The sequence below is a fragment of the Pagrus major genome, chromosome 4 (genome assembly GCF_040436345.1).
Source record: "Pagrus major chromosome 4, Pma_NU_1.0".
Lineage (NCBI taxonomy): Eukaryota > Metazoa > Chordata > Actinopteri > Spariformes > Sparidae > Pagrus > Pagrus major.
In genome coordinates this window covers 21327601-21341148 of record NC_133218.1, presented here as the reverse complement: position 1 = coordinate 21341148, position 13548 = coordinate 21327601, and the positions used below count along the sequence as shown (strand labels likewise).

The window sequence follows — 13548 nt, the reverse complement described above, 5'->3', positions numbered from 1 at the left end:
TTGAAAATAGACACAAATAGTCATGGGTCATCGAAAGTGCTTGATCCAAGTTCCTTGGATATTGTTTTTTTTTTTTTATGTCCCATTGAGCAAAACACATCTAAAAGAATTGAACTCAACGTCTTCCTTGAACATTTAAAACATCCACTGAGGAACCAGAATGAAACCTTGTGTGACATTCACTATTGACAGGGTTCAATATGAGGTGAAAACAAGAAAATGTGCCGTAAATCCTTTCTTTTTATCCACAAAAAGCTGTCCAAAGGACATCTGCAATCGGAGTTGGAAAAGATATCTGAAATGATGTTTTCATTTTGAACACTATAAGGGTGTCACTTGGATGTCAATGGTGAACATTAAAAAGATGTATAAAGTGGAAAGTAAGTAGGCTACATTCCACTGTCTGCATGTGTTTCTCCCACAGTTGTGTCATTGCTTCATGCGACCACCTGCCTCCAGAGTTTGTGACGGTCACGTTCGTGCATGACAGAATGGAGTCACATGATGCATGTTACAGATAGCAAGCGAGAAAGGGTGCTCTAACAGTAATAGACCTTGATCCACTCACTGTGTTGGTCGCTTGAATTTATGAGAATTGGGTTTGGAAAGTCTTGAGTGTTCACTGCTGACTGCACACTTAAAAAAAATAAAAATAAATGCAGCGCATGCAGTCCAAAGAATCTTTCCTCTGTAACATAGTATTCATAGCACTGCATTCCTGTAAAGTCTACATCCCAAAAAAATGACCAATATCACATGACCACTTGCAAATTATTTGTCTGACAGTGACCAATTTTTTAATGAAACTAATTAATAACACTTTTTATAAGTATAGTAATTTTGTGGAATGAGTTAAGTCCACCAGGGACTGAGAGATACACTGTCAAACTAAGAGGTGTCAATCTAATTGTCTTTTCATTATTTTTCTGGCGTTTGGCCTGTTCTATATTTTTTGTTCTTGTTATTATGGCGCTATTTTAATTAGTGTATTTGTGTGGTTGAAATGTGAATAACGACCCCAGGAAGACTAGCAACCAGTCAGTGGAAGCTAAAGGGGTTTCATGACAGATTAAAGTAGTAGTAGTCCAGAGGTCTGCAGCCAGTCTAGTAAGTTGTACTACTTTATCAGCCTGATGCAATGGCTTAGGTTTGGATTGCCTCTAAGTCTATCATTCATTTTTTTTAAAGTACCATCTCATTCTCCACTTGTTGATTTAAGAGGGAACATCATCGTATCCAGATGGCCAATCGTTCGTAAGACAGCTGATTAGGAAACTATCCACGGCATCCCTCTCTATAAATAATGGCTTCGAAGCACTGGGCTCCGCTGGGACCAGCTGCTTAACACAGAGGGGTTCAAGCTACTGTGGAGGAGGCTGCTCCAAAGGAAGCATTGTTGTCACTACAGCAAAGACAATTGCAAAGATAGACTGTCTGTGTGCGTGAGAGAGAATGAGAGCATAGGTTGAGCAAGGCATTTTGTAGAAGAGGCGGACACGTGCAAACATCAGCTTCAATCAGCAGCAGGACTGCATAAGCTTGAGACAGGATGACAAAGCCTAAACTTCCAAAAACAGCTGAGAAGAAGCCGGTGGAGGAAGAGAAACTTGTAGAACCAGCACAAGAGACCCCAGCTGATGCTCCAGTGGAGGCACCGGCAGAGGTGGAGGTGGAAGCCAGCAAGCCTGAGACAGAGACACCTCCACCTCCTGTGGCAGAGCCGGAACCAGAAGCCAGTAATGAACCAGCAGCAGCAGCAGCAGACTCCCCTGCAGACGCAGCTCCCAGCGGGGAAGAGGGAGCTCCAGCTGAGAATGAGACACCACCAGCAGAGGGTGTCCCCCCAACAGAAAGTGATCCCCCCGCAGAGAAGACCCCTGTGGAGCCTGTTCCTGCAGCTGAGCCAGAGCCAGAGCCTGAACCTGTTGGCAGTAGGCATTATTTGTTTTTAAATGAAATAGAAGTTAAGCATAATTTTGTTTTCATGTTAATGACAATGGGGAAATTGTCAAATTGTCTGAATATTCCACCCTTTTATTTTTCTGTCATGTACATGCTTGACAGAGTGGAGCGTGGTGAATGATGTCACAAGTACAAGAAATCTCTGTTTGAAAACACGAGACGAGATTCTTGCCGATCACTTATTGTCTGGACTACCCTGAGCTACTTTTTGAAACAAACCCTCCTGCAGTGACACACAAGGAAACCCTTGACCTCTGACACGCGTTTCCATCATTTGCTTTTACTGTATACATAGCCTGAGTCCTCTGACAAGGAGTCCTGACCTTTGTGACGACAGGGCCACATCAACTAAATTCAACACCTCTCAGTGTGTCCTCATGTTGTCAACAAGTTGGTGCAGCAACACAAAAATACATGGCTGTGTAAATATTACCTCAGAATGGAAATGTGTGTAGCCCATCTGGTGACATCTGAGAAAGAAAATATTGCATGGCCACAATTCAACAAGGCATGGCAATAAATATTGACTTAATACTAATTATGAATAGTGCACATTGCTTTCTCTATGAAACCTGCTTTTGGCGAAAGTGATAGTGATATTTAACACCAGAGTGGTACCAAAACTACACACTGATATGCAAGACAAACACAAGAACCAAAACCAGCGGAAACGCTCCGAAGCTCGGCAGTAGTGGAGTTTCCGAATTTTGATAATGAGTCTATTTTTTTGGTGATACTATTTTTTCTCTTTAGCTCTCCCAAATTTACCGCTACCACCATCCCCTCAACCTCCTGACATCAGCCAGCTCATGTTCACGTGAACATAAAACGACACATATTGTAGAAATGTTAATTGGACATTGGACATTGAACATTGGACACATAAATTTGAACGTATCCAAGGTTTTCAGAAACTTAAAATACCATAAATTCTATTCTCACGACTGGGCTATTAAAGCCAAACTGCACTGATCGCTCTCAACTATTAAAACACAAATGTATGAATCTACTTGTTGGTGGCGATTACTGCTCTAGACGTGCTTTGACATTAGCCTCAAAATGAAAAATGAGTAATCAGTGCTAAAATAGCCATGTGAGTGACGATCTTGGAACAATCTACTGTGTCCGCTGTGACATTTTCAATGTATCATCAAGACTTACTCCTAAAGATTCAAATGGGCATGTAGTGATCTATCACCATTATTTATCTCTATTAGCAGTCATTTATGCATCTTTTGTCACCCTCCACAAGTCGTCCTGACCCACACAGTTTTACATAAGTGAGCCTGTAAATGAGAGAAGAGGTCTTAAAACCCAATATTAAACACTGTATTAGTAATTTTGCTTCATCATTTGCTTTTTTTGCTTGAAAACAAGGCATTCTAGTCTCGGTTGTTTTTGCTTTTGGCAAGTCTGTGGTGAAAGCAGTGCGTGGGAAGTAGCTGATGAACCAAAGTTTTCTAATGTGCTCTCAAATCATGTCATGTTATCCCTGCGGGACAGAAGGTACAGCAGGCACTTAGACTTCAGCCCAGCTGTGAACTGCAGGTCAGTCAGACAGCTCATCTTTCCCGGGATGACATAAGCCGGCTTACTACAGGCTAATAGACTGTTTTGATAACTGATAACACAAATATTTGATATCGCCCGGATCAAGCAGCCTGTTGTTAGATTACATGCAGTAATACTCATTTGCGTCACCCTTAATAGATTCATTTATTCTGTGGGTGGGCCTGCATGATGTCTGTGATTGTTTCTAATGCTGTTTGTTGAATGACTGTGTCTTTTCTATTTCTTCTGCTGTCCTCATTAAGACCCCTCAGTCTCATTCTTTATTCGATGATGGTTCATAAAGATACTTTGTGTATGAAATGAGATGTTTGCTGTCAAAATGCTTTGTGAGTTGTTGTTTTTTTCTTATGTTGCATAATAATTCAGGTTCATCCACTTGTCCATGAATTAATTCAGAATGTATTTGATTAATGCTCTAACTGACTAACAGCCCATTTATCTGCCCTCTGCTTCACTCTCAGCCCCTACAAGTGCGCCCATCGGACTGTGCGTGGACGACATCAGCGACACTTCCATCTCGCTGAAGTGGCGTCGGCCTGAGAGGATCGGCTCGGCAGAACTCGAGGGTTATGGGGTTGAGTACTGCAAGGAGGGCAGTAAGTGCTGGAGCTGCTCGCCTGCATGCTTTTGATTAGGAAGGTTTTTAATAGCATATATCGTCAATGTTTACACAGCCCACACAGGACAGTCAGATTACCAAAAACTATTGTCAGTTGGGAACAGGATGAGAGTAATCCAGTGAAAGAATGTAAGTATACTTACTCAAGAACTCTTTCCAGGACTGTCCAATCAGATTTTTTATAGCTTCAATTAATTACCTATTACAAAAAAAGTGAGCAGCTAAATTTACGATGATTTAAACCAGTTTTGTTACCCCAATTTGAAAGATTTAGTTTGAGTAGGATTGTCGGGCCACAAGTAATTTTGAACACGCATAATTGTGGTATCCTTCTTTGAACGATCAGGTACTGACATCCACATGACTGCCAGGTATCCCAGCTGAGTTGTAACGACATGATCAATGTTATTCACATCACCTGTCAGTGGTTTTAATGTTGTGGCTGATCGGTGTATCTGCCACACCTAATAAAAATGCCATGATTTATTTACAATGTGTTAATTGTCAAGTGTTAATTTGTGTTGTTTTACTGTTACAGGTTGTAAGCAACAGGCTTGAAAGAACATGTAAATGAAAGCTGAAGCACAGAAAAGAGTTTCACAATTTATCTTAATCCCCAAAGGCTATCAGCTATCAACAGTCAGAGTAAAATAAATTACAGATAAAAGTTTATTGTTTTCATGCTTCTCTCAACACGTCAGTTTAGATGAAAGCCTGAGCAATATTTCTCGTAATGTGTTGTGCTCTAGGGGTGCCTCCAGGTCGTCAGCATTATAATTATATGACCAAATTAACCTTGCCTGGAATTCTCTATTAGATGTCTTAACTTGTAGTTACATTTGAATTGTATTTGCTGTCATCAACTGTTGTTTCTTTCCAACATACACGTCAAACATCTGGTGATATCTCAGCTCAGATGAACGTCTATCAGTATTTTTCAACTTTAGTTCCATTTTAAGTGAATCAAGTCATTTTAATGTGTTGTGTGTTCTCTGGTTGCAGCGGATGAATGGTTACCAGCCATTGAGGGTCTGACTGACAGGACAGCTTTGACGATCAGAGGTCTCACCACCGGAGACAAGCTGCAGTTCCGTGTTCGAGCCCACAACATGGCGGGACCCAGTGCTCCCGCCACTCTGGCTCAACCCGTCACCATCAGGGAGATAATGCGTCAGTACTTTTAGATCCGACCCGCTTAACGACTCTCTGCTCCTTTAGTTTCCACACCGACCTTGGCCCTAATGAGACATGATAACCAAAACCTCTCGTATATTCCAAATTTAAACTCACTTCTTACATCTTTTTCAGTCCTCGTCATGACTCTGACTTTGTGTTTTTCCTTTCCTCACAGAACGGCCTAAAATTTGGCTCCCCAGAAATCTCCGCCAGACTCTCATCAGGAAAGTTGGAGACACTGTCAACATTATGATCCCATTCCAGGTGCAGTGTACATCCGGCTAAATCGATCAGATACCTTCTTGAAATCATCATTAAAACACCAAGACGCTGTACTTTCTACAGTATAAACTCCACAATTTGCAAAATAATCAGCTGCAAATATGTTGCTTCAAAACTATTGACACTGGCAACAACAGGAATTTGCGATAGTATGCTCCAATATGTGATTTTACGACACGGGTCCCTTCAGCTACCAGCAGGGCAGGGACTGGTAGAAAAACGGTGCCAGCTTACAGAGCTCCAAGAGGGCCCCGGGGATCTTTGGGGTCGCAGTGCAGCATTAAATGGTTCGCTGAAAGGTAGAGAGAGGTTGCATTGACCAGGTTCATCTAAGCTGACTGACCCGGGGCTCCAGTCCGGGCCTTATTTATGTATTAATAAGTTAAAACACCAGTTACGCACAAACTCACTCTTGGTAGATCAGCACCCAAGTTCTGTGAGGTAAAAATACTGTTTTTATCAAAGTAGTCTGGTGGATTTGAGGAAAGCTCTGATGGAAATAACAACCACAGTTCCCCTTTGGTAAATCAGGAGCAATCAAGGTCACTCATCCCAAGTCACCTTTGTCATATTGTTTTTATGATTTTATGTCCTTTGTCATATAACACAGCGTGTTCGCTATTCTCATGAGTTGTGACCTCACGTCCGTTTCGCACAACATGAGCACTGCGAATTATTCGTACGAAACGTCTCTAGCATGTAAAGGCCTTTAAACGTGAACGAATGCACAAAGATAACACACAGATGGTAATGTAGCTGAAGACAGTTTATCAGTGGACATTGCTTGTTTTTATGTATGATTTGTAATCTGACACACGCTGTTTTGAACTGAAACCCTCTGTCGTTTGTCTTTTGTGGTCATGCAGGGTAAGCCTAGGCCAAAGGTGACATGGACCAAAGAGGGGGAGCCTCTGAAGCCCACATTCGCCAGCTTGAGGAACAGCGAGGTGGACACGATCCTCTTCATCCGCAAGACAGACAGACACCACTCGGGGAAGTATGATCTCCAGGTGCAGATTGAGAACGTGGAAGATTCAGCAAGTGTCATGCTGCAGGTTGTCGGTAAGCAGGACTGAACAGATGGAGAGCTGGCTGTCGGTATGAAGGGACCCTGCCACCTTCTTAGCTTCAAACTGTGTTCTGGGGAGCTTATTTTCCTCTGAGAACAGCTTGTTTATTCAGTTATGGAAAAAATAAGTTTGAGTTTGTATTATTACCTCATTAACATTGTAAATATTACATTTCTGAGTTTGAATTTCTTCTCTGGAACTACACAGTGCCCCTTTAATGCTATTTTTCCTCTGTAGATCTCCCAGGACCGCCTGAGGCTCTGAAGATTATGGATGTCTGGGGCTTCAATGTTGCACTCGAGTGGAAGCCGCCTAAGGACAACGGTAACTGTGAAATAAGTGGTTACAACATCCAGAAAGCTGACAAGAAGACTATGGTGAGACTCCACACACTTTGGGCCTCGCAACAGAGATTACAATTGTTTTTAAATTACATTCCAAAGAAGTTGAATGTTGCTGGCAAGAAGTTATTATCCAGATTAAATCATTTTAGAACAATGAGCCAGACGTAAACCTTATAAGAATGTATGTTCATGTGACATTAGAGGTCCGAGTGGGTTTAAAAAAATGCCCGAACCTAATGTAGATGTATAACAATTTTAAAAAATAACATCCACATTGGACCAGAAGACAATCAGACTGGATCTCAGTGACTTCATTGTCATAAAATATTATGGTTTTTGCCCTTATTCTACCAAGCTGTGTACATATGTGATGAAAATCAAGATTCCACTAAAATCCTGCACATGACGCTCTCTTGTGTCGGCTGAAAAAGCACATTTTTCTATTTTGATGATGATGCGGCAGCTTTGATTCATTCTGAATACAACGAGAAACTAAAAAATTGAAAGTAATTTGGACCTCGTTTAACTCCGGTCTCAAGTCAGGTCTTGGCTACTTAGAACCGAGTGGACTTGTGTTGTTTCATCTCAAAGCTTCTCGTTTACTGAAACTGATCCATTGCAGCCATTTAGCCTCTATGAACATGAATGAGTGTGTCTGTACATGTGGGAGGATGAACGCTGCGTGGACACAGAGGGATATTTTAGCCTCCCTTGTGACATATATAAACTGTAATCAGCCAACGCTGAGCACACAGTCTCCTCTGTGGGCCTGGAGTGATGCATTATGGGTCGGTTGGCACCATCCTCCACCTCGGGCTGCCAGGAACAGTGTTGGCCAGGAATGTCCTAATCTGATCCTCGTAGCCTTGACCTGGTCCGGATTGTCTGCTCAGTGACGCAGGGCCATTGTTCTGCTGCCCAGGTCGGCTGATGGCTCATGTTTCACCGGAGTCATTATTAGATCAAATTAATTTCACTCGCGACTCTTTATAGCAAGCTTGTGGATTCTGATGATCATGTTACCAATAACAATGTACTGTGAACCTGTTTGATGTCAGAGATAACGGCTAATAAGTGCTGAGGACACTTGTAGTTTAAATGTAGACATATCGTATTTCATTCTTGCACTTAAATAAATTAATTTAAACTAAGAGCAAGCACACAACGCCTTTAGTTTCAGGTATCTGATAAGTCACAGCAGTGATGTCTCTAGATCATTATTGTACAACGCTATTTGTAATTTTTTTATGGTTAAATATGATTTGTGATTGTGTGAGTGAAAAAACAGTGTCACTTTATGTGGGCTAGAATGGATGGACCTTTTTCTGCCCTTATGTTATTACTAATTATTTTATTATCTCATGCTTAACCTTAAAATTAGTTACAACTCCAAGTTACTACAAGTTACATTTTTATCCTGAACTACAAGCAGTATTTGCTCAAATATTTGATTGAAAGGTAAAATGTCATTGTAGTTTGTTTTTGTTTGTTTTTTTAGGTTTTTTTTAGTTTTCAAATTGTAGTAGTAGTAGCAGTCTAATTGCAGTCTTCAGGTGCAGGTGTTTTAGGGGAGTTAACAGAGCCCTACAAGTAGATACAGAAAGTGGTTTCAAGTAGGGCAGCAACCTGTTACTTTCATTATTGATTAATCTGCAGATTGTCTACAGGGATAACTGAATGACCATTTAGTCTACAAGAGTAAAAGTGACATCTTCATATTGTTGTTCTGTCTTCGCAACAGTACAAAACCCAAAGACTCTTCATTTACGCTCATAAATGACAAAGAAAAGCAGCAAATTCTTACATTTATGACACCAGAAACAGCTAATGTTTGACAATTTCTCTTGAAAAATGACTGAAACAATTAATCGATCATCAAGACAGCTGAGGATTTGCTTTCTATCGGCTAATCAATTAATCAGCTAATCATGGCAGCTCTATTGTCAGGCGTAATTGTATACATAAGAATGTTTTTAAATCCAGAGTCGGTATATGTCACTTAATGAGGTGTTGGTGAGGCCTTCTCTGAGTTTCTGAAACTATACTGAAGGGATGGACATCATTCTTCCAAAAAATATTTCCTCAGTTTCCATGTTATGATACTGGAATTTCTACCCCCAATACAATAACTTGAAAAATATCATTGTTCGACACCAAGTTTGATACCACAGGGAAAATTGAGTATATACAGTTTGGATTTTTATGCAAATATAAATAGAACAAGACTTGTTTACTGTGTGTAAAAAACAACAGCATCTAAGTTAATTTACTTCTGGAGTTGGTGGGTCTTTGTGGTAACTCGCTATCGGAGAGGGCAACGATAAAAAACAGATGGTGCTGACGAATCAATACTGCAAAATATCAGTTTTGAAACTGTTTCAAATACTCAGAATCAATATGTATCTGATCTGCTCGACCTGGTGACTGTCACATCAAATCATTCATTATGATTCTCAACTCATTTGGTCACATTTCCTTTTAATTTGTCACCTACCTGTGCAACATCCGCCATAATTTCATTTTGAACGTGTGAACCTGAAACATTTTTGTGTGATTCATATAAAGGAGTGGTTCACAGTCTACGAACAGTACAGGCGAACCAACTGCGTCGTGTCTGACCTCATCATGGGGAACGAGTACGTCTTCAGGGTCTTCTCCATGAACTTGGTGGGCCTCAGTCTGGACCCCTGCAACACAAAAGATAGCGCTTACATCCAGAAAACAGGTGGGCTCTGACTGCACAGAGTATACAACGCAGCTATGATTTTGATTTTATCATCTGCAAGTATAAACATTACTGTATTAAATTATAATGCAAAAAAGTGGAACTGTCTGTCTGTCTGTCCCATCAGGTATTGCGTACAAGCCGCCCAACCACAAGGAACATGACTTCTCAGAGGCTCCCAAGTTCACACATCCTTTGGTGAACCGCTCCGTCATAGCAGGATACAACGCCACCCTCAGCTGCTCCGTCAGAGGAATACCAAAGGTGAGTAGGGTCCTTACATGGAAATGTGCATGAAGAGATATTTGTGATCCAGTTCAAAGAAAACAAATCTTAGATGAAATCAGATGTCAATTAAATGCTGTTTTGATAATAGCTGCCATTATAACTTTAATATTTACTCCTGGTCCATTGTGTAGCTTGTCCTCAAGCTTTCGACTGTATCACAGTAGCCATTACAGTTTCATTTGGAGCACTTTGAGGACTTATTTTGTCCGTGTTGGCTTTAAAGTTAAAGGACAAGTTCACTCAAAAATGAGAATTCAGTCATTATCTCGTCACCCCCATGTTGATCGAAAGTTGGGTGAAATGTTGTCGTCCGGAAAACATTTCTGGAGCTTCACAGCAAAACAACTTTGCACCATTCTCCTAAACAACTGAAGTAGATGGGGACTTGTTTTAAAGAATACGCTATTTACACCCTTTTAAAAGCCATCATCTCCACTGTAGCTGCTAAGCTTCAAGTGTTCGCACGCATCCCGTCTGTCGTGGGTGCATGAGACTTGCTAATCCAAGTCACTGAAAGCCCTGAAACCCAAAATTGATTTGAATAGACATTATTTATGCCCTTGGTGGTGTAGAAGATTGTGTACCCACCTCAGCTGGCAAATGTGCTGATAAGCTTTTAGCTTAGCAGCTACAGTGAAGATTTTGGCTTAAAAAAAGGGAGTTAAAAAGGTCTTTTCAAAACTTTAGCATCTTGAGGCTTCTGGAGACTTGGATTAGGGTGGACAAGCTCAACGGAGCCTTTTTATTCTCTTGCACTGTTTTTTTGCCGGTCCCCAATCTCCCCATCTACTTCAGTTGTTTAGGAGAAGCTCCAGAAATATTTTGTGAACCAAGAAACTTTATGTGACTTTCCATCAGCATGAGGGTGAGTAGTTTGGGTGAACTGTTCCTTTAAACATAAACGTTCACTCTTGACTTTGGAAACAGCAAAGGTATCCACACACCCCTGCCCTCCTCTTCATGCAAACATTTGGGGATTCGTAGCAGTAATAAACACCCTGTCCTCAGTGAAACAGTATCCATCCACTTAAATCCAGTGATTATTCTTGTTAGTGGTGAAGCAGGACTAATTGTGCAGTGGTGACAATGAATATCGTCTGACATGATGTAATCCTTTGTCCTGCCTTGTTAGCCCAAAGTGACCTGGTACAAGAACAAGATGGACATCTCAAATGAAGCCAAGTACCGAATGCTCAGTAAGCAGGGCGTTCTGACGCTGGAGATCCGTAAGCCCTGTCTGTTCGATGGAGGAGTGTATACGTGCAAAGCAGTGAACGACAGCGGAGAAGACATAGTGGAGTGTAAACTGGAGGTTCGCCGTAAGTATCCAGCTGGGTGGTACAGGGACACACACATAGGGCACATACTTTATCTCATGACCCACTCCTGTATCCTCCTTTACAATAAAGTAGTACCAAAGGTTGGGTCTTCATCTTTTAAAAAATGAGAATCTACTTGAATATTATATCACAGTGTTTATAGTAACAACAAACACAAACATGAAAGCATAACGTCATGTGGTCAGAATCACAACCCCAGCATTGTTAACATGAATTTATGGATACATTCTGAAGGTTTAAATAGATCTTAAAGCCGTGATCCATCCACTCTAAATGAGCGTCTCCCTCCTTCTTTTAATTCTCACCCTTCACTTGATGTTTTGTCCTGTCACGCTTGAAACCAACCTGTGATCCTGAGGTTAGACGCAACCCCACCCCACACTGTGATAATTGCTTCAGAAGGATTTGTCAAATCATCTACGCTTAAAGACAATTATCTGAAGAACACTTCTTCACTTGAACTTTACTTCCTTACTTAACATTTAGTAGAAGAAGTATAAATAATAATAAAAAAGATATACACTAAAATATAAAATATAAATATATTATCAATGGAGGATGTGACTTCACAAGATTCCCCTTAACTTTCCTCAACCCACTAGAAATGCATCACCGGCAAATCCACTGTTTTCCTATGGTACTGTATGGTTGCGTTGCATATTCCTAGTAGTTTTTAAATATAATATTAATATTAAAAGATAATGAATAATTACATATGATGACCAGTTACGCATGACGTCCCGCTCCACAGCTGTAACACACTGTTTTGCCAAGGCGTTTATGAAGCAGCTGCACCTGTGACGACAAGTTTCTATGTGATCGGGGCCCGTTTTGATTCACTTTCACCACTCTGAAATGCTCTAAAACAAACTGTACATTTGCTGCTTCGCAACAAAATGGTAGACAGAGTTAGCATCTAGCTGGTGAACAAAGTGGAGATGGTAGAGACCAAAAACGGAGCTAAAAGAGAGTGAATATTGCTCTGTGTTTGCTGGATGTGTAAATATTTTTGTTGACATTATCGCCATGTGGGCTTAAAGGGTAATTCCACCAATTCTAAACATTAAAATCTGTTTACAGGTCATGGGGAGAACTACTTATGTGAAAAAAGTTTTATAAAGTCTTTTGTGGCCTTTAAAAAAAATAATATATCAGTATTGTGTTCTGGTTACTGATACCCCCAAGTGGACAAAAAAAATCTGTTATTACAATTTTAATTAAAAGTTGAATAGAATGTAGTTTGTATTTGGTTTCATAATTCATGCTAAAAAATTTACATCTTGACTTATGTCCATGTCTTGTAGCTCAAATCGCTAAAGAGGAAAAGAAAGAGGTAAAGAAGCGAGAGGATCGAGCTCCCTGAAGAAGACAGGATCGATTTGGCTCCATCACCTCCTGCATGTTGACTGATTTGTGTAATGAGAAACTCCTCATCTGCTTCACAAACTGATTAGCCCATATCCTTTTTTGTTTTTGCCCTACTTTCTTCTGAAACCATCTGGCATCTGCTCTTCCTCACTGTCATGTTTCATGTTTCATCATGTATACCACTGGATTCCTAAAGTGACTGGAGCTCATGTGTGAAGTCAAGTATTTATGTTTTATTTGATAAGTACTAATTCATGGTTTAACACTGTTCTGTACTCGTTTCCAAGAGTCAAAGAAAGAAGCAATATTTATGAGATTAATTTATGATTTGTCATCTCACTTATTTCAGCTGATGACGGAATCCATTACAGTGTTTTGATTTGTTTGTGTGCATCCAAAGATCAATATAAATGCTTCAAAAACACAAGAGTGGACGTTTTCATTCAGTCATAATAGAGAAAAAGTAAGAGAGACCACTTCCTCAAATTGCCAACATGTCAGTTATAGCATCCGTGGTATTCAGAAAACGTCAAAAGCATGTCACTGATACTCAGAAGTCCAGCGGAGTGGACGAGAGTTGTCAGGGGCTTAGTTTTATTGTAACAAAGCCTCGCTAAATCCAGTGGTGTGAGGCATGTGCCTAATGTGCACGCCACAGAGGGATGTATGTGAAGGGCTGGAATAACTGAGATGTCCTTATTCCGCTGAGGACAAGTGTCAGTGAAGTGGAACACATGGTGCGGTCCGTCGAGCAGGAGCCGCTGTAACATCACTCCACAGTTATTCCTTTGATGCCTTAAAT

General features: G+C 40.6%; 1 protein-coding gene across 1 annotated transcript in view; it reads left to right on the top strand.

Moving 5' to 3' along the window:
* The window catches only part of mybpc3 (myosin binding protein C3), a 40078-nt gene extending 26915 nt beyond the window's left edge, over positions 1-13163 (top strand). The window contains exons 23-31 of the mRNA XM_073463838.1: positions 3996-4130; positions 5156-5323; positions 5505-5593; positions 6478-6673; positions 6919-7058; positions 9591-9750; positions 9878-10014; positions 11171-11357; positions 12683-13163. Coding sequence (XP_073319939.1) covers positions 3996-4130; positions 5156-5323; positions 5505-5593; positions 6478-6673; positions 6919-7058; positions 9591-9750; positions 9878-10014; positions 11171-11357; positions 12683-12741 — 1271 coding nt within the window. The 3' untranslated portion in view covers positions 12742-13163. The remainder of the gene's footprint in view (positions 1-3995; positions 4131-5155; positions 5324-5504; positions 5594-6477; positions 6674-6918; positions 7059-9590; positions 9751-9877; positions 10015-11170; positions 11358-12682) is intronic.
* Positions 13164-13548: the final 385 nt, after the last annotated feature.